The sequence below is a fragment of the Geotrypetes seraphini genome, chromosome 5 (genome assembly GCF_902459505.1).
Source record: "Geotrypetes seraphini chromosome 5, aGeoSer1.1, whole genome shotgun sequence".
Taxonomy (NCBI): Eukaryota; Metazoa; Chordata; class Amphibia; order Gymnophiona; family Dermophiidae; genus Geotrypetes; species Geotrypetes seraphini.
In genome coordinates, this window is record NC_047088.1 from 155,383,436 (window position 1) to 155,408,199 (window position 24,764).

Below are 24,764 nucleotides of genomic sequence, written 5' to 3' on the forward strand. Positions count from 1 at the left end.
CAGATAACATGTTAGAAATAAGTCTATAGTTTAATACCAAAGTAGAGTCAAGCAAAGGCTTTTTCAGCACAGGGCGGATAAGTGTACGTTTACACAGAGATGGAACCTCTTCACAGGATAGACTGTTTTATCCTTAAGAAATACCACTCTTTCAGAAATCTTTTCTTTTTTTTTTTTTACTTTTTTTTATTTAGAATTTCAAAATTTTATATATCATTATCCAACTGGGATATAAAGAAAATATTTGAAAATACTATTCTTCAGTGCAGTCTAAATGAAACCAATACTATTCAGTTTCATCCACAATAAAATAATATGAAACACTGAGTAATAATAATCAGAAAAAAGAACCCCAGGAGTTACTCTCCCAACCCAGACCTAAACAGTTAATTTATAGGTCAATACAATAACCTTAATATCCTCTTTTGCCTAAGTAAATCCTTTACCCTCAAACATAACACAAGGCAACAAAAAAAAATTTTTTTTGAATCATTTGACAACACAGAACATTTTTCTACATCAGCTTTTCACCCTGATTTTGGATCTGTTATTAGTTTTCATCAATAACGTAAACTTTTTTTTTTTTGTTATTTATTTATTTATTTATCATTTTCAAACTTATATCAAGCATATTAACTTGTACAGAAAGAAGTTAACATATGAACATATTCCATCAGGTTGACATTAAAAGAAAAGAAAAAATATATATGCTAACTTTACTCAAGTCCTACATTAAGATCCAAGATTAACAAAATGCGAGAATATTAAGAAAATAATCACTAATATAAAACTATAGAGCTGAGGGCTAATGCCTATATTAATCTAAAGAGCTAATGATGTTCTTCCTTCAGACGAGATGATACCAAGAAATTAGTTAACTGAAAAGGTTCATAGAAAACATACTTAATCTGACGGTGATTCACTATACACTTACAAGGTTGCCTTAAATAAAAAGTAGCCCCTAAAGCTAGAACACCTGGCTTCAAAAGAAGAAATTCACATTGGCGCTTCTGCATCTCACGTGAGAGATCGGGAAATATCTGGATTTTAAGTCCATAAAATTCTTTTTGTCTATTTTTAAAGAATAGTCTCAAAATCCATGCCTTATCTGGCTGAAGAGCCACTGTTAGAATTAATGTCGCTGGAGTTGCCAATTCTTTATCTGATGTCTCAAGTAAAGTTGAAACATCTAATACCTCTTGGTTGTTAGTCACATGTTGTTGAACTTGATTTTTTGTAGGCAAATAATAAACCTGAGAGAATGGAGGCAAACACTCCTCCGTAACTCCCAGTATTTCTTTTAAGTATCGTTTAACCATTTCTCTAGGGGACACCATAGCGACCCTTGGGAAATTAATCAATCTTAGGTTATTACCACGAGCATTGTTTTCCAAAGACTCAATTTTTCTCCTAAGATTTGTATTGTCTTTAATTAATGTCTCTTGAACATTTTTAAAAGATCTCCACTCCTACCTCAGTGGCTGTTGCTTTCAAATGAGGCTGGTTTTATGAATCAGGCTCTATGGCCCCAATTTTATAAATAGCGCCTAAAACATAGGCACCGAGGAACGCGGTGCATAGTGCATGTCAAAGTTAGGCACCATTTATAGAATCACATCTAGTGGTGCATAAGGTGGAATTATGCACTGATAGGCGTCCTAATTGTAGGCGCACCCTTTTTATGCTAGGATTTTCTTGGCACCTAAGTCCAAACCAGGCACCTATATGCTAACCACATCCATGATCCACCCCTAATCATGCCTACTTTCTGGTAGGTGCCTTGGACTATGCGCCTACCTGAAAATGGTAGGCACCTGCCAAGTTAGGCCTACTATCCAATTTTAATTTAAGCCAATTATGAGGTGCTAATTGCTTATTGGCACCAATTAAACTTTTAAAATAATTGAGCTCCTTTTTACTAAGCCGCAGTAGACGTTTCTACCGTGGCCCTGAGCGCTAAATGTTCTGACGCTCATAGTCAGAGCTTTTAGCACTCCGGCCCATGGTAGAAACCTCTACCTCGGCTTAGTAGAAGGGGGTGGGGGTAAGGTAGGCACCTAGATCATCTAGGTGCCTAACTTTAGATTTCTTTTATAGAAAATGTGCCTATAAGCACAGGGAAAATGTGATATTTCAGCTGTTGCTAGCTTTACATAGTAGATGTAGAATGCATAATTATCCAACTGCTTGCAAAATTACATAAAGCTCGTATATCAATTTAGAGTAACAGCAAAGCAAATCTGCTGCCTGTTTGAGTAGTGAAGAGATTCAAGGGTAGTTTACTGAATATTCATTATTAGTGAGGGTTATTTACACTGGAAAGCATAAGTAATATTGTTTGTCTATAGACTCATTTCAATAGTGTGGATCCTGCTTCAGATCATTTATCATTACCCTGTGATTTCTCTTTACCTGTGTTCCAGTTTGCCACAGTATTCCAATATAAAAAAAAACAGCAAGTAAAACCAATATACAGTGTTAAACTAAATATAATATTTTAAGATAGGCTAATCTAATATAATAAAACGCTAGCCGTGCATTAGCACTCCATCTGCGTGTTCTGTTTTCCGTGCGCTGTAGGGCACCGGTAGGAGTGCGCATGCGCGCAAAGCTCTCTCTCTCTCCCTCCCCCCCGAGGCGGATGTTGGCCGTGGCGGCTGTCAGCAGTTGCAGGCCACGGCGGCTGCTGGCTGCGGCGGCTGTCGGTGGCTGCAGGCCGCGGCAGCCGAGCCCAGACGGTATGGCATTTCAAACCCCCACCACCACCGTCGCTGCTGTACCTTTTAAAACCCTCCACCCCCCTAGCTTTGTGGTTAAGGCCTGGCTTCTTCGGGCAGCAGCAGCGTTTAAAATTTACTGCTGTTGCCGGCTTCAGGCCTTCCTCTCTGGCGGGTCCTGACAACTTCATGTTTTCATGAAGTAGACAGGACCCGCCAGAGAGGAAGACCTGAAGCCGGCAACAGCAATTAATTATAAATCTATCTTCTGCATCCCTATCCATTCAATTTTTCCCTCTGGTATCTCTTTACCTAGCCTACCCCATGTTTAGTATCTCTTCTCTGTGTCTCTATCTTACTCTGTCCAGCATTCCCCTCTGTGCCACTAGTCCTCCCTTTGTGTCCAGTATTGCCTCTCTGTGTCCCTATTTCTATGCTCCCTCCATACCCAGCATATCTTTGCTGTTTTCCTGAACCTTCCCAAGTTCACTTTCTCTTCTATCTCTTCCTTTCCTCATGCAATCACCACCCCTGAACCCCCCCACCCCCTCCATAGTCCAGCATCTCTTTTCTTTCCTTCTCTCCCTTCATGATCCAGGGTCTCTCTCTCTCCCCTTGGTCTAGGATTTCTCTCTTCCTCCTTTCTTACTTCAAGGAATCTCTCTGTCCCTCTCCTTGGTCCAAGGTATATGTATCTCTCCCTCCTTGGTCTAGCATCTGTCTGTTTTTCCCTCCCTCCTTCCTTGGTCCAGGATGTCTCTCTCTCTCCCCTCCTTTGCTTCCATGGTCCAGGGTGTCTCTTTCTTTTACCCCTTACCTTCGTAGTCAAAGGGAAGTGGGGTGGGAGGAAAATGCTGCAGCATAGGGAAATGGAGGGGCAGAAAAAGGAATGGAGGCGTACTGCTGGGCAGGGGGAGCAGGAAAAAGGGGTTGATGGACAGGGGAAGAGGTGCTGATGGACAGGGGGGGGCAGAAAAATGAAGGCAGGCCTACTGCTGGACAGGGGGAGCAGGAAGGAGGTGATGATGGACAGGGGGGAGGTAAAACAAAGGGAGAAGGGCTGCTGCTGGATAAGGTGAGCAGTGATGGGGTGGTGGAGGACACAGGGGAGGTAAAAGGAAGGGAGAATGGACAGGGCGAGCAGGCAAGGGGTGGTGGTGGACAGCCAAGGAAAAAAAATAAATAAAGAAAGAAAGACAGAAATACAGAAAGCGGCTAAGGAGAGAGAGAAAAAATAAAGACACATATATTCTAGCACCCGTTAATGTAACGGGCTATAAGACTAATTTTTTGATAAAAATCTAGTTTAATTCTGAGTTTCTGAGCCAATGTACTCATATTTATGTGTGATCACTTGTGATGGTGCTATAAATTCAGCTATGCAAATATGACATACAAGCATGGTATCCACTGACTTTTATAGTGCATATTCTAGGATTCTGCCTATTTTTTTTATTTGGCTTCCAGCTAGCAAAAATGCTCTTGCTTTGCTGATGCTATGCTAAGTTCAAACTTTATCATCTGTCTCCATATTCTCCAAGAATTGGAACATTTATTTTATACACTCCTACAGTTCTTTGGAGCTGGCTTGTTATCAGAGATCCTGCAGCTTTTAGAAACCATAGGGTGATACTGTAGTGAAAAGAGCAGTTGATTTTCATGAGTTGCAGACCGGTGATGTGGCATATTGCATCAGATGTTTTTTAAAAATATTTTTTAGATGTTAATATAATCATGATCAGATACTTTAATTGCATTGCATGTGAGTTGTAGAAACTGAGAATTGGTTGCTGATTAATTTAGTTTGATTCTTATATTTTGTTTTGATTGTGCACAAATCAACTTACTGTGATTGGTTCCATAGCTCAGGTAGCAAGTTCTGTTTTTTAAATGATTCCCCCTCCTAATGTTTTTGCCACTCCCCATTTACCGTCCTTTTTTTATTAATTGTACTTCGATGTATTTTAAACAACCTTTCCCTCCGTTTCATGTGCGTTAAACCGAATTCGTCTAGTGTTTTTAATATTTGATAAAATATTGCTTTTATTTACCTATTTTAATTGTCCCATACAATCTTTATATTGTACACCATCTAGATACTTGTTTTGATAGACGGTATATCAAAAATAAAGAAACTTGAAACTTGATACATAGATTTGAAGAGATCATGAAGGAGTAGCTACAGTATATCCTGAGATTTATGATGTAAGATGTCATTGCTATCCCGCAGTGATGTAATATAGATAGAACCCTGCCATGTCTTTGCAATGCAGGCGAGAAATTTTCAGGTTGTTACCAAAGCAATAAAAATTATATTTTCTATGCAAAAGTTGTTTTTTGTTACGTTTATGAATCAGGGCGTTCAATGCTGCCTGGGTAGCTGAATACGTTTCCTGGGCAGGGGCATTTGGGCTGCGGAGATATTGATATTTCACTTTTTGGAGTTTTTCTAGGTGGATAATAACCTGATTTAACCGCTGAACTCTAGAAATCATATATTGGATGATATCCCCTCTCAATATCACCTTAAGAGTTTCCCAGAATAAGGTTGGATTGTCCCTATGCTGGTCATTGTATAGTGCATAGTCTTCATATTTCGATTGCAAATAGGTTTGAAAATGTTTATCTTGTGTCAAAAAGAAAAGGAACCGCCACCTAGGTGTACCCTCATGTGCTAATGAGATGTAAGAACATAAGCAGTGCCTCTGCTGGGTCAGACCAGAGGTCCATCGTGCCCAGCAGTCCGCTCACGCGGTGGCCCATCAGGTCCAGGACCTGTATAGTAATCCTCTATCTATACCCTTTTATCCCCTTTTCCTTCAGGAAATCATCCAGTCCCTTCTTGAATCCCAATACCGTACTCTGTCCTATCACACCCTCTGGAAGCACGTTCTAGGTGTCCACCACCCTTTGGGTGAAGAAGAACTTCCTAGCATTGGTTCTGAATCTGTCTCCTCTTAATTTTTCCGAATGCCCTTTCGTTCTTGTAGTTTTCGGAAGTTTGAAGAATCTGTCCCTCTCCACTTTCTCTATGCCCTTCATGATCTTGTAAGTCTCTATCATGTCCCCTCTTAAGCCTTCGCTTTTCTAGGGAAAAGAACCCCAGTTTCGCTAATCTTTCAGCACTAGTCTTATAGTCCGTTACATTAACGGGTGCTAGAATATATCTGTGTGTCTGTCTTTATTTTTTTTTCTCACTCCTTAGCTGCTTTCTGTATTTCTGCCTGTCTTTCTTTTTTTTTTTTTCCCTTGGCTGTCCACCACCACCCCTTGCCTGCTCTCCCTGTCCATTCTCCCTTCCTTTTACCTCCCCTGTGTCCTCCACCACCCCATCACTGCTCACCTTATCCAGCAGCAGCCCTTCTCCCTTTGTTTTAACTCCCCCTGTCCATCATCACCTCCTTCCTGCTTCCCCTGTCCAGCAGTAGGCCTTCCTTCCTTTTTCTGCCCCTCCATTTCCGTGTGCAGCAGCATTTCCTTCCCACCCCACTACACTGTGCAGCATTTTCCTCCCCCCATACCTTCCTCCTTACCTCCATGTCCTACCATTCTCTCCCCCTCTGCTCCCTTTCCTCCTTCAGCTTCATTGGGCAGCAGCAGCATTTATAATTAATTGCTGTTGCTGGCTTCAGGTCTTCTTCTCTGGCGGGTCCTGTCTTCATGAAAACATGAAGTAGGCAGGACCCACCAGAGAGGAAGGCCTGAAGCCGGCAACAGCAGCAAATTTTAAACGCTGCTGCTGCCCAAAGAAGCCAGGCCTTAACCACAAAGCTGGGGGGAGAGGGGGGGGAGGGTTTTAAAAGGTACAGCGGCGGCGGTGGTGGTGGGGGGGTTTGAAAAGCCATCCTTTAAAAACTTGCCTATTTTATTTTTAAATGCCGTCCAGGCTCGGCCGCCGTGGCCTGCAGCCGCCGACAGCCGCTGCGGACGACATCCGCCTCGGGCGGCCGACATCCGCCTTGGGGGGGAGGGAGAGAGAGAGCTTCGCACGCATGCGCACTCCTACCTGCAGTGCCCTACAGCTCACAGAAAACGGGCGCACGCAGGTGGGAGTGCACATGCGTGGCTTAGGGTTTTATTATATTAGATATGAAAGGTTTTCCATACCTTTTATCAATCTACCGAGCAGATTGATCAGAGATCACGATAGGGCCTATAACAGCCGTTAGGAGATGTGGAAAACAGGGACTGTGAGGTTAAAATATAATCTATCCGAGACATCAAACCATGAGCTCTTGACATATATGGGTGTAGTCCTTGACTGTCGGATTTAGGAGGTGCCGGGATCCACCAGTTCCAGAGCATAACACAGAAATGGGAGTCCTTTGTGAGAGCTCAGGGTATTCCCATGTTGTGATGAGGTTCTGTCTAATAGGGGGTCTAGCACTTAGTTAAAGTTATCAGCCAACACTACCGGATGGTGCATGAGTTGTGTGGATAGATGAATCAATTTGTGAAAAAAGGCATGTTCATATGTATTAGGAGCATAGACCATCAATAATTTAAATGTCAGCCCCCCGGTACCTCAACACGCAATAAGAGATATCTACCATATATATCTTTTTGGATTTGGGTAACTTGGCCTATAAAGCCTTTTCACACCAAAACTGCCACCAACCCGTTTTTTTTTTTCTGGGAATTAAAATAGAAGACTTGCCCAACCCATGAGGTACTAAGTTTAAGATGTTCTTGATCAGTAAGCTTAATCTCTTGCAAACAGGCTATATCCACTGCATGACGCTTATAGGCGATGTAAATTTAGAGACATTCCAAGTAACTTATTTCAATTTAGAGGTGCACACACAGAGATATAATTAATGCCATAAGAGCCAGCCCATCCATAACATAGTATCCCAAGCACCCAGCCTCCACCCAAGTCAACTGCAATGAAAACAAAATATCTAGAAGAAATGGCCTAGTAGCTAGAAAGAAACCCAGTAAACAGAGATTACAAGCAATATAAAGCAAGCAAAGATATGCAAGGCAAAATGATGTACATCTCCCACCTCCCCTACTCCCCTCCACATACCCATCGAAAGGATAGTCAATCTCAATCGTCTGTGCACTCCAAACAAGAGTTAGACCACACAAAAGAAAGATATCAACCCCGAGCCTGGGGAATCCTAGTCCCATAAGCTCTTCCACCAAGTTTCCCTATATCCCATCTTGTCCAGAACATCTAGCCTCAGAGAGGTCAAAGATGCTGGAGTCAAGGGCAGATTAAAAGACACCCCCCACATCATTCACCAAGATAGAAAAGAAATCCCTGCATTCAAAAATACTGAGTTTCCTCTAATGCAAAGCAAAAACAAATAGGATCGGTTTTACACAAAAATCAGCAAGGGAGAACCAGATACTATGTCCAAGATAGATATGTTCATAAGTACCTGCTCCCCATAACAAATAGAGTGTGGCTAAGTTGGTTCCCCAAGTGAATGGGAGGCATGATATGGCAAAGGCTGCAATCCTGTAGTCGCCGTCAGACTCTCAGAAGACACATACACTCCTGCTTCTCAATTCAAAGAGTCTATCAGCAAAATATTTAAAAACTATTTAAAAAATATTTAAAAGGGAAGACAGAGGTGTCGAGAAAGCCTCATATTTGCTGAGCCATAAATTGGTGGTATAGTGTTGTTCCGATCACAATGTTATACACTCCACTTGCATGATCAGATCTCACCCAGCCAAAGAATTAGATAGCCAGAGTCAGAATAAGCACAGAATTTGTGAGAGTAATAGATGCTCGGAGATAAAGCATCCATGTTATAGTCATGTAGATTCCCCCAACAAAGCGGCGATAGGATTTAGCCTCCTCCAAGGAGTCCATAAGCTGCCATCCAGTTGAGGTAAAGACCTTAAGAATAACTGAATAGAGCAATATGAAATGCAGCTTATGATTGAAAAGTTCTGTGCAGATCAGGGTAAACTGTCACCACTTCTCCATCAAGGCCGCAGAGTAGTCTTGGAAAATGCGCACTGGAGTGCCCTCAAAGCGGAGTGAATCTTTCTTGGCCTTGTATAGTTTTAACACTGCCGCTTTATGTGCATAATTATGAATTTTTGCAATAACTGCTCATGGGCATTGATGGTCGTCCAATCTTCTACCCAAGCAATGTGCTCATTCCAGATATTGGTCCAATACTTGCTGGTAAAGACATCTCCGCCCGCAGCCATTGTTCTAAGATTGCTAATAATTGCACATCCGATATAGATTCAGGCAGACCAATAAAACGAAGGTCATCTCTGCATGAACGATTCTCAAGGTCTTCGGGTTTGTCAGCATGCTGGTGAAGTTGCTCCTGCAAAGTAGTTACGGTAATTCTGTCGTCCCTGAGCCCACCATGTCCTCAACTTTACAACTTTCTCCTATGCAGATGATATACAACTCATACATCCCATAGACCCAGAAAAAGATGAAGAAATACAAGCCATTAACAAAAAACTAGAAACAATAAAAAACTGGTTAAATTGTAACAAACTGGCACTAAATATACAGAAATCTAAGACCATGCTTTTCACCTGGAAAGCAAATCTAATACCAATATCACCATTTATTCTAAACAATCTCCCTATAGAATCTGTATTTAAACTGAAAATTCTCGGAGTAATAATTGACGCAGACCTATCATTTCACAGCCATATTAGCGAAATAGTTAGATCATGCTTCTATAGACTACGTCTTATTCGATCAATTTCCACCTTTCTTGACTCCAAATCTATCAATATTCTGATTCATTCTCTTATCATATCTAAATTAGATTATTGTAACTCCCTCTTCATTAATATAACCCAGAAAGAAAAAAGACGACTTCAGATAATTCAAAATACCGCAATAAAATTAATTCACAAAGCTAAAAAATATGATCACGTCACTCCACTACTGATTAAATCACATTGGCTACCCATTTCCCACCGTATTACTTTCAAAATTATACTCTTAGTACATAAAACTGACTTTCAATGAACCGCAATTTATTTCTAAAATGATCATTCCATACAACTCCGTACGTTCTTTACAATCATCGGCTTCGAACTTATTATCTATCCCCTCCTTGAAAATTATTGGCATAAGAAGAAACGACATATTTTCCGTTATGGCACCCACGTTATGGAACTCATTACCAAATTACATAAGAATAGAAAAAGACTTACAAACATTTAAAAGACTTTTAAAAACATTTTTATTTCAAGATGCATTTGAACACATGATATAACACACATAATTTTTATACTTTTTATTACAAATATTGGACTTTTCAAATCCCCTCGCCCCGTATTGTGTTTTCCCTTTCATGTAAATTTCAATAGATAAAAATGATGTAACTTTTCCCTTCTTTCCTGCCTAGTCATGTTATTCTTTGACCTTAAATGTATTGTATTGACTGTTCCTTAAAATTTTTATACTGTTTTAAATTGTCTGTAATATGTCTAATCTTACAAAATTATATGTGAAACCACTATCTGTGGCTTTTAGAGTGTACATCGCCTAGATATTTCGATAGGCGATTCATAAAATGCTAATAAACTTGAAACTTGAAACTCAACCGCAGCCACACGAGCCTCTAGTTCACCCGATTACTGCGTTGTTTTCAGCCAGTATCTGTTTGAGATCTGATATTTGTCCAAAAAGTTGGGTCAAATGGGGGTCCGAAGCCTGCACCACAGCAGTGGTAATTGCAGTAATGTATTCGGAGTTGAGTAGCAAAGCAAAAGCATCTGTGGCAGCAACCATTTTTGGATCCAGTTTTGTCTTTTTCTTTGTCTTTATGTGCAGATTTTCTGCTTATATCCGATGTGGAGCGCAGGACAAAGTAGTTCATAAACCACACAGATCTTATGATCGCAGGATTATTGCTTAGATGGGGTCCGATGAGAGCAGAAACATCGCTCAGCACATCACGTGACTTCTCAAATACAGTTATTAACATCATACTGCATGCAATACTCGTAAATTCCATAATTTACCAGTAAAATCCACACAAACTCTTTAAAATTCCCACCCATTGGATGAGCAATAAAAATTGCCTTTATTTGCATTAAACAAACTGCGGTAAATGTTGTCAATTCCATGGAAGTAAATGGTGTGGTTATTGTTCTAAGTGCCTTACTGCAAGGATGACACCTTTATAGAAACAGGGAGGAGTATTCTCAGCTGCAAAAGTGGAAACTGTAAATTAGATGACAGAAATTAGCATTTTCACTATAATTTAAATCTACATAGTTTCATAATTGGTTAGTGAAAAGTTAATGGACTTTAATTGTACCAAATCCCAGATCTGGCTTTGTGGATCTCTGTGACTTCATGTAAATGGTTTATACTGTTTAGAAGAATGATTTTTTTTTTTTTTTACCAGTTTGACATAGAATTACAAGAAGAACCTCTTGTTATTAAAATACAATAGGAATATAATATTCATAAATTGGAATCTAACTTATAAAAGAAAAAATATATATCCTTTGTGGACGCCTTTCTCTAATTGTGGTTATTATTTGGTTTAGATTTGAATAATTCTGTATTAAGGAAATGTTGTTGGGGAGATTGACATTTGTTTGTTGAATTTTATAATGTTTATGTTTGAAATTGTGAATGTAAATGTTTTTGTACATCACTTAGATTTAAGAGATTCATAAATTTTAAAAAATAAATAAATACAAATAATGTACAGGGGAGAAAGTCTGAAAAAACAGAGAAGAGAAAATTAAAGAACTATCTTCCATAAATCAGTAGGCATAACCCTGTTATCATTACCCATTTTCCATTATCAGTTAATCATACTCAAGCAATTTCTTTAAATCTAGAAAGGTTCTCAATTGCTTGGGGACGAAAAAAACCCCATATTTTGAATCTGCATATTTAACAACACATTTGCATGTATATGCTAATAAAAATGTTCTTGTCTCTTTTCACATAGATAGAAATAGTCTTCTTTCTTATGTAGATCTAGTTACCAGTGGCGTACTAAGGGGGGGAGGGTCCGCCCCTAGTGCACGCTCCAAGAGGGTGCACAGCCGGCCGGATCCGGAACCTCCCGTGTTGCTTCAACCGGCAGTTCAGCGTGGCTGCCATACTTAGAGCAGAGTCGGCAGCCGCGCTGAAGTGAAGAAGGTCCCGCGATGACTGCGCCATTTCCCTCCTCTGTTTCGGAAGAGGTAAGTGACTTTGGGGGGGGTGGACTGGCAGCCGCAGTCATTGCGAGATCTTGCCGCAACTAACTGCGTCTGTCGGCCCAGCCCCCTGCGACGTCACTTACTTCTTCCATCGGAGCAGAAGCAGTCATCGTGGGATCTTTGGGTTGGAGACAGAAAGGAGGTCAGGGTGGCATGAAAGGGTGTGGAGGGTGACAAAGGGGGGTCAGGGTGCTATGGAGTCATGCTGAAAGGTGATAAAGGGGGGGTCAAGGTGTTATGGAGTCATGCTGAAGGGTGACAAAGGGGGGTCAGGGTGCTATGGAGTCATGCTGAAGGGTTACAAAGGGGAGTCAGGGTGGTATGGAATCATGGTGAAGGGTGAGAAAGAGGGTCAGGGTGGTATGGAAGCGTGGTGGAGGGAGAGAAAGGGGCAGATGCTGATGGAATTGCAGGGAAAGAGACATAAGGGGGAACGATACTGCATGGAATTGGGTTGTAGGGAGAGAAAGGGGGCAGATGCTGATGGAAGTGGTGGGAAAGAGAGAGAAGGGGCAGATGATGGAAGCGGGGAGAGAGAAGAGGGCAGATGATGGAAGGAGGGGAGAAGAGGGAGAGAGAGAAGAGGGCAGATGATGGAAGTGGGGGAAAGAGAGAGAAGGGGCAGATGATGGAAGTGGGGAGAGAGAAGAGGGCAGATGATGGAAGGAGGGGATAAATAAAAGGAGGGCACATGATGGGGGAAAAGGATTGAGTTAGGGAAATACTGGAGGGGGTGAGGAAAAGAGGTGGGGAGCTGTAGGTAGACAGTAAAAAAGGAAATTGATGAGAGGGTAGTAAGAACATAATCTAGATGGATGCAGAAAATAAATTGAAAAAGGAAAATGAGGGAAGAAAGGGATTGCAGAAGAGAGGTGTGGGAGAGGGAAGGAGAAGAGAGAGAGATGCCAGACCAATGGGGGTGAAAAGAGAGATGGAAGGGGGAGGCATACAGTTTCTGGAAGGGGAATCGAAGGAGAGAAGATGCCATATAGGGGCAGAGAGATGGCAGACAGTGGATGGAAGAAAGAGAGTAACAAGAAGATGAGGAAAGCAGAAACCAGAGAAGAAAAAGGTAGAAAAAATTTTCTATTTATTTATTGCTTTAGGAGACATGTGTCACTGTTTTTGTGGTGTTGCATTGTATGCAGAATCCAGCTTCTTGCTGGTTCGATTTAACCTTTGTCTATGTATTTCTATTTTATCCCCCCTTTTACAAAACTGTAGAGCGTTTTTTGTGCCAGCCGGTGTGGTAGCAGCTCTGATGCTCAGAATTCTATGAGCGTCAGAGCTGTTACCACCGTGGCTAAAATCCACACTACAGTTTTGTAAAAGAGGGAGGGGTTAGTTTGTGTTGACATATTCCATACTAGGCAAAGGTGTTTTCTGTGTGTTCAAAAGATATGGTTTTCTGTTAGGATTGACGGTGTAGGATTGATCTGTACTAGTCTGGCTTGTTTAGTTTTACAATGGGTGTATTGATGTTGTACTGCTCATTGCAGTATGTAAGATGCTGCCTTTTCCTAGGTACTCATGTGTGACGTGTGGCTTGTTACTAAAAATCATGTTTTTTGTACAGATGGGGGAGGGGGGTTGCCAAAAAATGATGGGCCCCGGGTGTCATATGCTAGGTACACCACTGCTAGTTACATCTAAGTAAATCCAAAATCTTTTACATCTAAATAAATCCAAATAATGCTTTAGAATGATGAAAATACAGTTTCATCAGAGCATTTAAATCCTGCTCAAAAACAAAAGAGACCAACAACTGAAGAGTCTGTAATAGATTCCTCCAATATAGCTGAAATATTGTTCAAGTCTAATTGAGCTGATTGAGTATCTTCTCCTTCAGCTGCTGAGGCTTTACCTACCATACTAAATATTCTGTCCCCTCCTACATCCCAATGGCTTATTTTGTGCATTTTTATTTTGGAGTTTTTAAAATGAAAATGGTTCAAAAAGACAGATACACCAAGGATAAGCATATCTAAGAAATGGCTATTTTCAAAACAAAAAGATGTTTTACTGTATTGAAAATGGTTGTGTGTGCTATTGGATATTTGTATATGTTCTGCAAAACATCCAAACTTGAATTTGGATGTCATATCGAAAATGCCCCTCAATATTTGTGTTAAAACCAGCTATTCTGCAGTGGAGGTTCTATTCTGAATAGTTATATTGTAAATTTTGAATGAAATACACAGAAAATATATCAGCTGCCAAAGCTATACCATACCATACCATACCGTACCGTTTCTTTTACCCCACAATTATCAGCAAGTAATTATTGCAGCTTACATAAGATTAATAAGGATTCATAACAGTAACTTCAAGGATCAGTTATTATAGCGTTATTATAGTGTTCATGGTCTTGGATTACAGTGTCTTTAGTGATTTCCTGAATTGAAGGTAGGAGAGATCTGTTGCATATACGGTATGTCATAGGAACTGTTTTGAATATGATGGCCACACTACCGTATATGAAAGGAAAAGTAGTTAATCAGAAATGAGATCAAGAGAAACTGGATAAAATATAAACCTACTGAATCGTCAAACTCTGATCACTGTGGGTACTGATGACTACATAGGAGTCTAAAGTTTATAAAAAAAATTTTTTATCAGATTTTGATAGTGAATCTTCTTAATCATATGCTTCTATAGAAAAGCACAATGGATTTACATATATTTGATTATGAGACAATGCATTCCATAAGTTGAAGGGATTTTGGAACTAGCTCGCATCTTTTTCAGTAGTAGGTCAAAGTGAGTTATATTGAAGCAGTGGGTATTTTCCTCTCCCCAAGGGTTTAAGTGACTTGCTTAAGATCACAAGGAACTACAAGGAACAGCAATGGGATTTGAACTAGGCTTCTCTTGTTCTCTGCTTGCTGCTGTAAGCAGTAGTTTATTTCTTTGCTCAGGAAAGTTTTAAAGATGTCCTTCTGAGAATTCAGTATCATCTGCTACAGGTGTGCCCAATACGTTGATCGCGATCGACTGGTAGATCGGGAAGGCAATGCGAGTTGATCACGGAGCCTATCCCGGGCTCCGTGATAGACTCGTGTTGTTGTCCCAATCTACCGGGCTGATCAGCCTTCTTCTTCCCGACATCCCCCACTGCTGCCCCAAGCTCTCCCTGCAGAAGCGTTGGACTGACCAGCATTCCTCTCCCCGACGTCAATTCTGGGTCGGCCAGAGGGTCACGGGTCGGCTGGGGGGGCAGTCAGGGTTTCTTGGGGGGGGCGGACGTTGGGGGGAGGGAGGTTCGTCGAGGGCAGGAGGGCCTGGGATCCCTCCTGCCCATAATTTAGTGGGGGGTGGGGGTAGAGAGTCGCCTGGGCCAGGAGGGCTTGGGCTCCCTCCTGGCCCGAACGAGTTGGGGGTGCCGCGGTTGGCCGGGGCAAGAGGACTTGGGCTCCCTCTTGCCCCGATCAAGTCGGGGGGGGTTGCGGCTGCCGCAGGGCAAGAGGGCTTGGGCTCCCTCTTGCCCCGATCGAGTCGGGGGGGTTGCGGCTGCCGCAGGGCAAGAGGGCTTGGGCACCCTCTTGCCCCGATGTTGTCGGGGGGGGGGGGGGTTGGTGGTTTGACATGGCAGGAGGGCTTGGGCACCCTCCTGCCTGGATCATTATGGGGGTGGGATTCTGTAACCAGTGTTGTTTTTGACAGACACCGGTTACAGAATCCAGCTTTTAGGCGAAGGACTGGCTCCTCCTTCGCCTAAAAGCCCTTCTGTTGGACGTTTGGGGCTTAGGCATTTTTTTGTTTCATTATGGTTAAAAAGTGTAGACGTGGTGTGGGTGTACTTTTAGACGTAGTGGAGATTGGGCGTTTAGGCAGAGGAAGGCCATAATCAAAACATGGACGTTTGTTTTGGTTATGGACACTTTCCCTGCTTCTGGGTTGAACGTTTAGGGACTTAGGCCAAAAGGGGACTTAGACGCTTTTTTTGATTATGCCCCTCGCACATGCTCAGAGTAAGATGGTTTTAATAGGTTTGCCTGGTAAAAACTCTCTATTGCCTGGAGATGAACTAAAATTTCTGTTAAAGAAATCAGCAGATAAGAATGGTTCTTTGTCTTAGGATAAGAAACCAAAATAGCAAGATTTTATAGTCTGTGGATGATATCTTTTCAGAGATTTTAGACAATCAAGAGCATATAAGAGGGAGAACTGGAAAAGATAAAATTTTCATCTTGATCTCAGCTCAGTTTGGCTAATTGAAATAGAAAAAACAGTTTGCAATGTACAAAACAAACAATAATCCCTGAGGTTCAGGAGGATGGGTAAGAAGAAGAAAATATTTTCCAAGAACAAGCAAGATAATAGCTCCACATTGATGGGTTGCATCATCTGATGGAGCCTTGTGTAGGAACCACTCTACAGCAACTTCTAGAAGCCTTTGAGGGTGTCACATTGCCTTCCTGCCTGCCACCTTTGCATAGGACCAAGCCAATCTCTTCTGCGTGGCAGTGCAGTCGCCTTTGTCATTGCTCCCTCTCCGGCTCACAAATTTCTTCTTTTTTGTCTTTTCATGTAAGTAAGTGTTCATGTGGGACCAATGCTTTCTTCCTCTAGAGAGATCCTGATCTCCATAATTTATCAGAACCCAGCAGGTAGCACCATAGAAAATGTTGATTGCCTCAAAAGGTACATGTTACACCCATGGCATTCCTTCATTTGAGGCCAGCCCAATGGACCCTAGCTTCTCCATGGTCCCAAGTCAATAGGAACCTAGCAGATGTTACCATTGTTATTTTCCCTCAAAAATTCTCTGTTTTAGTGAATGATTTGCAGCAATTTGTCCAAGGACTGCTATTCTAAATTAAGAACATAAGAATTGCCTCTGCCGGGTCAGACCAGGGGTCCATCGCGCCCAGCAGTCCGCTTCCGCGGCGGCCCTCCATGTTCCCCACGATGGATTATACCAACTTAGGCTAGGGGTCTAATGTAGATGAGCCCTATACCCAGGGTTGGTGGACCCCTTTTCTACCCTCCTTAACAACAAAAGTCCCCTAGTACTGTTCCAGACTGGGATCATACAGCAGACTTGCTTTGGATGCCTATTTTCTCAGTTGGGGGAAGGGCTTTCTGAATAGATAACATGTAGTACCTCTCAGAGAAACTCAAAACAGAGAAACATACTTACCAAGGCAAATATAGTTCCTACTGCTTCTGAAACTAGCATGCCAAAATCTGTAGAGACTGGCATGCGCTCTGACCCTTATCACTCAGAATGAGAGATCCCTCTTACCCCCCTACCTTCAGCCTCTGGTCCTCAGGGCTTAGATGTTCATAGGCAAGAAGTTGATTCCTTACTCTTGCCTGATGATATCTCCAGAGTTTTGCTGTCTTCCAGGAAATATTCCACTAGAAGGCTGCATACCTATAAGTGGAGGATGTTTGCTGTCTGGTGTGAGAGCAAGGCTATAGATCCTTTCACCTGTCCTTTACAAAAGCTGCTTGAATACCTTCTACACTTCTCCTAGTTTGGCCTAAAAACCAACTCCAAAAAGGTATACCTTAGTTGGAGTGCAATTGGAGCTCAACCTTTAGTTGTTTGCTTATAAGAGGATTGCTGTTACTCAGGTCAAGCCTCTTACAGTGTCATGGGATTTCAATGTTGTTCTCACCCAGCTGATAAAAGCACTTTGTGAGCTATTGACACCTTTCATCTGAAGTAGGGGAGGGACATTAAGGTGGGCAGACTAGATGGGCCGTGGGCCCTTATCTGCCGTCTATTTCTATGTTTCTATGTACCTGACCTAGAAGGTCCTATTTTTGATTGTAGTCACTGCAGGGTCAGTGAGCTACAGGACATAGCTAATCCACCTTACAATAGATCTCATCAAAACACAGTTGTACTGTGGACTCACTCCAAGTTCCTTCGTAACATAGTATCAGAATTCCATCTTAATCAGTCAATTTTGCTGCCAATATTTTTTTCCAGGCCACATGCCCATCAAGGTGAAAGGCACTGCATGTTCTGGGCTGCAAGAAAGCCTTGACCTTCTATCTTGAGTGAACTAAATTTCATAGACTGTCTACCCAGCTCTTTGTTTCTTTTGACCACAATGGGATGGAGATAGCCATTGGTAAATGCACATTATCCAAATAGCTAGAGAACTGTATCTCCTGCACCTGTGCCTAGGCTGGGCTGACTCCGGAGGGTTATATCACAGCTCACAGTGTTAGAACCATGGTTACATTGATAGCTCATCCGAGATCAGCCACTATAGAGATTTGCAGGACTTTATTGTGGTTATTAGTCCACACATTCACATCTTACTGCAGCGTAGAACAAGAATCCCAAGTTGGTTTGGTCATACAGTCCTTTGGAATTTATTCAAGGTTTATAATTCAACTCCACCCATCTAGGTCCTTTTGTTTCTTTCTAGGCTATCAAAAAGTGAGAAGGGGGCAATGACTACTGGGGGAGTGCGGGGTATTATGAGACTAGGCTCTTTTAATAACGAATGTGCCCAAAAAGTACCCAGACTGACCAAATGACCACTGGAGGGATGAAAACATATGTCCAAACTGATCTAGGCACAAAGCCATGGGAAAAGGCTCCTACGCGCGTCCTGCGCCTAAACCAGAATTCTTCTCTATGATGTCACAACATCAGGGGGAAGACTTCCAGATGAGACGTGGAACGCACATGAGGAGCTGCTGCCCACAGCTTTGTGCAATGCAGCACTCAGGGAGCCGGCCCGAAGACGTCGCATTGATCGCACCGTGGACCGGCCCGAAGATAACACCAGGGGCAGGCAAGAAGGCAAGGCACAGCATGGAGGGAGAGAGACAACAACAATAGGGGGAATGCTTTTAATTTTTTATTTAGTGATTGATTTATATCTGCTGTCTGTTCATGAAGAAATGCATTTGTTTCTTTTCCTCTGGGGTTGTACTGCTTGCAGAGTCTTACATCTTAGGGTTTGTTTGTAAATATTAGTACTTTTATTTTTGGTCCTGCATTTGCATGGGGTTATCTGTTTTCTAGTAGGAATGAATATTGAAAAGCTTACAGTGTGCTTTGTGTATTTTAATTTTGTGGTTAACCATTATGTTGTTAATATGATTATATTGTGTGTGTGTATATATGAAAAATGAATGGAAAAACTGGTGTTACAATTAGTACTGTTATGGGGGCGGGGTCTGGGGCTGACATTGGGTGGAGATGGGCACGACTTAGCCCAATGTTCTTCAACTGCCAGTCCGCAGACCGGTGCCGATCCAGAAAATAATTATTTTATTTCCGCCAGTCCATAGGTATCAAAAGGTTCAACACTGCTTTAGGTAATGATTACGTTTCTGTACCTTTCGGTTGTATGAAAATGCTTTGAATAAAAAATGATTTAAAATACAGGTACTTTCTCTGTCCCTAAGAACATAAGAATTGCCGCTGCTGGGTCAGCCAGTAGTCCATCTTGCCCAGCAGTCTGCTCACGCGGCAGCCCTTAGGTCAAAGACCAGTTTAGCAGGAATTTGTCCAACTTTGTCTTGAATCCCTGGAGGGTGTTTTTCCCTATAACAGACTCCGGAAGAACGTTCCAGTTGTCTACCACTCTCTGGGTGAAGAAGAACTTCCTTACGTTTGTACGGAATCTTTCAGCTTTAGGGAGTGCCCTTTCATTCTCCCTACCTTGGAGAGGGTGAACAATCTGTCGTTATCTACTAAGTCTATTCCTGTCAGTATCTTGAATGTTTCGATCATATCCCCTCTCAGTCTCCTCTTTTCAAGGGAGAAGAGGCCCAGTTTCTCAAGTCTCTCTGTATGGCAACTCCTCCAGCCTTTTAACCATTTTAGTCACTCTTCTCTGGACCCTTTCGAATAGTACCGTGTCCTTCTTCATGTACGGCGACTAGTGCTGGACGCAGTACTCCAGGTGAGGGTGCACCATGGCCCAATACAGCGGCATGCTAACCTTCTCCAATTCATGATCCCCTTCTTTATCATTCCTAGCCCTTTTCACTGCCACTGTGCATTGCGTGGACAGCTTCATCGACTTGCAAATCAGAACTCCCAAGTCTCTTTCCTGGGAGGTCTTTCCAAGTACCGCCCCAGACATCCTGTATTCGTGCATGAGATTTTTGTTACCGACATGCATCACTTTACACTTATCTACGTTGAACTTCATTTGCCATGTCGATGCCCATTTCTCAAGCTTGATTATGTCATGTTACAGATATTCGCAATCCCCATGTGTCTTCACTACTCTGAATAATTTTGTATCGTCCGCAAATTTAATCACCTCACTCATTGTATCAATGTCCAGATCTTTTATAAAGATGTTGAAGAGCATGAGTCCAAGCTTAAAGCCCTGCGGCACACCACTGGTGATGCTCTTCCAGTCCGAGTATTGTCCATTTACTCCCACTCTCTGTTTCCTATGCTCCAGCCAATTTCATGGCTTGCAATTTTCCAAAGTAGTCGTTCATGTGGAACCTTGTCAAATGCCTTCTGAAAATTCAGATATACAATGTCGACCCGGTCACCCTTATCTATCTGCCCGTTTACTCCCTCAAAGAAGTGCAGCAAGTTCGTCAAACATGATCTGCCTTTGCTGAAACCGTGCTGACTGGCCTTCATCAGCCCGTGTCAGTCAAGGTGATCAATGATGCGGTCCTTTATCAGCGCCTTTACCATCTTTCCCGGTACCGAGGTCAGACTCACCGGTCTGTAGTTTCCCGGATCTCCCCTCAAACCTTTCTTGATGATCAGCATTACATTCGCCACCTTCCAGTCTTCCGGAATCTTTCCTGATTTAATTGACAGATTGGCTATTAGTTGAAGCAGTCCAGCAGTAGTCCCTTTCAGTTCCTGGATGACCCTCGGATGGATGCCATCCGGTCCCTACATACCTCCTCTAGCCTGACCGCCAACCCTGTCAGTTTCCCGTCTTTGTTTCCAGCATATAGCCTGATGGGTTCTGGTATTCTGTGTATATCCTCTTCGGTAAATACAGACGTAAATAATGTGTTCAGTTTATCGGCGATTGCTTTGTCCTCCTTTAGCACTCCCTTTATTTCATGGTCATCCAATGGTCCCACCATTTTCTTCGCTGGTCATTTCCCCTTAACATATCAAAAGAACGGCTTGAAGTTTTTTGCCTCCTTGGCTATTTTTTCCTTGAAGTCTTTTTTGGCCCTTTTTACCGCCTTATGGCACCTGCATTGATGTTGTTTGTGTTTATTCCAGTTTTTGTCCTTTTTCATTCCTTAAACAAAGTTTTCTTGTCTCTGATCGCTTCCTAGTGGACTCATAAGCTAAGGGGTTTTATTTTCATTTTTACCTGAGGCAGTGGGGGGCTAGGGGGATTACCTGCAGTCATGGAGGTTGTATTTGATAGAGCCCAGTTCTTCAGGTTCTCAGGCCACTGCCTTAATGACTAGGCTACTCCTCTTCTGCTCATGTGACACCTTACCTGACCCAGCTTTACTGACTGCCACTGATTGCTAGGACTGAGTTTAAAAATGTTAACTTTTATTTTTAAAATGCTGTATGGTTTATGTACAAGTTTTCTTAAGGATGTTGCAATAATATACAGTATGTCCTTCAGGGAAGTCTTCATTTGGTTTATGAATTGAAATTAGTCAGACCTGGGCATATTTATCAGTTGATTTGGCCTCTTCTGCTGTACTGTTGGTAGTTTCGAGGCAAAGCGTTTTCTTCTTTCTTTTTGCTATCAGTTGATATGTACAGAATAGACATTATTAGTCAAAGGGGCTAAACTATGGAACTCTCTTCCAGTCTTTTTTTAAACCCCACTATCATTTTACAGGCATTTAAAAAATATTGCTTTTTACTAAATATTTGAGAATGCACTGAGTTCAGTGTACAAGGGATAAAAAAGCTGCGGTCTGATGTAGAACGGGTACAAGTGAATTGATTTTTTACTCTATCAAAAATTACAAAGACTAGGGGACACCCAATGAAATTACATGGAAATTCTTTTAAAATTAATAGAAGGAAATATTTTTTCACTTAAAGAAGAGTTAAGCTCTGGAATAGAGAATGACACGGGGACTAATTTTTCCCCGTCCCTGCAGGAACTCATTTTCCCATCCCGTCCCCGTGACTTCTTTTCCTGTCCCTGTCCCATTCCTTCAAGCTCCATTCTCATCTGCACAAGCCTCAAACATTTTAAACCATAAATGTTCAAGGCTTTTGCAGTTAAGGCAGAGCTTACAGGAATGGGGCAGGGGCAGCGACAAAACTCACGGGGACGGGGAAATTGAGTTCTTGCTGGGATTGAGATAAATTTGTCCCCATGTCATTCTCTACTCTGGAATTCATTGCCAGAGGATGTGGTAACAATGGTTGATGTAGCTGGGTTTAGAAAAGGTTTGGACAAGTTCCTGGAGGAAAAGTCCATAGTCTGCTATTGAGAAAGACCTGGGGGAAACCACTGCTTGCCCTGGGACTGATAGCTTGGAATGTTGCTACTATTTGGTTTCTGCCAGGTATTTGTGACCTGGATTGACCACTGTTGGACTATTGGTCTCACACAGTATGGCTATTCTTATATTCTTAAGTCATTGATCATAAATGATTTAAAATCATTTACATTTATTAGTTTAGGGTAGGTATATTTTTATGTTTGATTGTAATCTGGTGGAATACTGTTATACTCTTATTATGTTACTACTGTAATTCACCTTGAATTGATAGTTGGGTGGAATATAAGTGTATTAAATTAAATTAAATTACATTTTAGAAGCTAAGGACTTAATTGTGTGGCAGAGAAAAATCCATGTTGTGGCTGGGAATTTATAAAAACAGTATAGTGAAAATGGGAAATTACAAGAATTCCCTTTGTTTTATTTCCATCACAGAAATATTTTCCATCTGGATACTGAGACGGGAATGGCTGAAACCAATTATCAAGTGAATATCAAGGACAAGGTAATTTCAGGTCCTATAAAATGACTTCTAACTGTTGCCCATTTGCGGTCTAATAGCAGTGTTTTGCAATTAAATAATACATTTTACAACAAAGGAATTTTCTAATATATCATTGCCTATTAATTCAAAAAGTATACATGTCTTCAAAGTTGAAATATGAGGCAATACTGTGAGCATTGCAGTCAGTATCTTAGTGGAAATAAAAACAGCTCTTCGTTATTGGTTCCTGTGAATACTTCTCACACTGAAATTTATATGATCCTCATTTTCCTTTTTAACCGTTAATTTTTTTTTTCTCTCTCACGTTGCATAATAGTTTTTCCATTTCAGAAGCTTCATTTGTGCTAGAAATAAGAATGCAGTACAGGAAAGTATTTAACTGGCTGTGTCAAATGTATACTGAAGATAAAATTAAGAGCTGTGTACCACAGGACATCATGCTAATTTTTAAGCTTAAGACTGAACTTGGCAACTTTTTAAAAGAAAGCATGATGTAAGGGCTCTGGAGAAAAGTGCAGTCTGCAAAACCAGAGCAAGTTGAAATTAGGCCTGGGGCAGATATTCAAAGATACTTTTTCCCTACCCTCTTCTTTGAGATTAAAAGAATCTAACTGTGTCTCCTAAAATAGCTATGTTTTGTGTAGCAGTAATTTAAATTCTATAGCAAACTGAAATGCCAGAGACTGATTAAGGAGCCCTTTTACTAAGTTGGGTAAGCGTTAGCACACACTTACCGCTGCTTAAAAGGGCTCACCGTGGGAGGTCCTGTGATAAGTCTGATATTTGCACACTAAAATATATTTTTATTTTTATGACAGAGGGCTAGTCGGGGGTGGAGAGTGGGCATGCCAGTGCTGGTCACTTAGGCCTGGATTTTGTATAGGAACCCGGGAAGGGCGTCCTATACAGAATCGGGCCTAGGCCCACCCAAAATAAACCCGATTCTGTAACCGACGTTCATGTTACAGACGCTGGTTACAGAACTGGTTACTGTAGATGCGGCCGCTATACATATCATGTCAAGGGATCTCCCTGCCATGATAAGTATAGCAGCCACGGCTGCCAGTCCCCCCCCTTCCCCCCACACACACATACGATCATGGCAGCAGAGAGCCCAACTCCTCCTGTCTAATGACTGCACACCTTTTCCCGAAGATCGCCAGCAGGAGGGTGCCCAATCCCTCCTGCCGGACCGCCAATCCCTCCTGCTGGACCCCCCAACAAAATACCCATCCCTGAAACCCCCTAATGAAATGCCCCCAATCCCCCCCCTCCCCGGACCCCTCCCAATGAACCCCCCTCCCTGGAACCTCCCTCAGGCTCACCTAGCAAGTTGGCCGGATGGCCCCGCCCTGCCCAACCCACAAGAGCCTAGGGCCTGATTAGCCAATTGCCTAAGGCCCCTCCTATGGGCGGAGCCTTTGGTACATGGGCCGAGATGGGTTTTGTTGGGAGGGGTCCGAGGAGGAGGGGTTTCATTGGGCTGCCTAGCCTTAGATGAGCTTAGGCAGGCTTGCGGGCCTCCCTAGGCTCCCAGAGACGCCTTCAATATAGGTGGCCTGTCTGGGGAGCATTTTTTTTTTTTTATGTGCATCCAATTGGCTGATTAGACAGCTGTACGATGCCTACAGCTGCCTACAATCGGGACGTAGTTTACAGAATCCAGGCCTTAGTGCACAATTAGCACTTGAGCCCTTACCGCTTACAAAATAGGCATCACATGCTAATTTATTTTAATGGACGCGTGCTATTGACAACATTAGCACATGTCCATTAATTTAGAAAATAGGAACTCAGGCACAGATTCTCAAAACTTTAACGCAATCACTAAACTGGTTTTCAGACAGTGTAGCCTGCAAGCATTTTAGCAACGGATTAACAAAACGGCTTATCTCGATCTGTAATGAGCTTTCTAATAGTCTCAGACACTGCCATGCAAATGGACTCTTCAGTATTGAAATGAGCATTCCAGTGGA

General features: G+C 42.1%; 1 protein-coding gene across 4 annotated transcripts in view; it reads left to right on the forward strand.

Moving 5' to 3' along the window:
- The window catches only part of SPATS2L (spermatogenesis associated serine rich 2 like), a 155,160-nt gene that overhangs the window by 10,922 nt on the left and 119,474 nt on the right, over window positions 1–24,764 (forward strand). For 3 of the 4 annotated variants that reach the window (XM_033947028.1, XM_033947032.1, XM_033947029.1), the window contains exon 2: window positions 22,719–22,788. In XM_033947028.1, the coding sequence (XP_033802919.1) occupies window positions 22,750–22,788 (39 nt within the window). In that variant the 5' untranslated portion in view covers window positions 22,719–22,749. Of the gene's footprint in view, window positions 1–19,157; window positions 19,179–22,718; window positions 22,789–24,764 lie in introns of those variants that run through there. The other variant, XM_033947030.1, reaches the window with a different exon arrangement.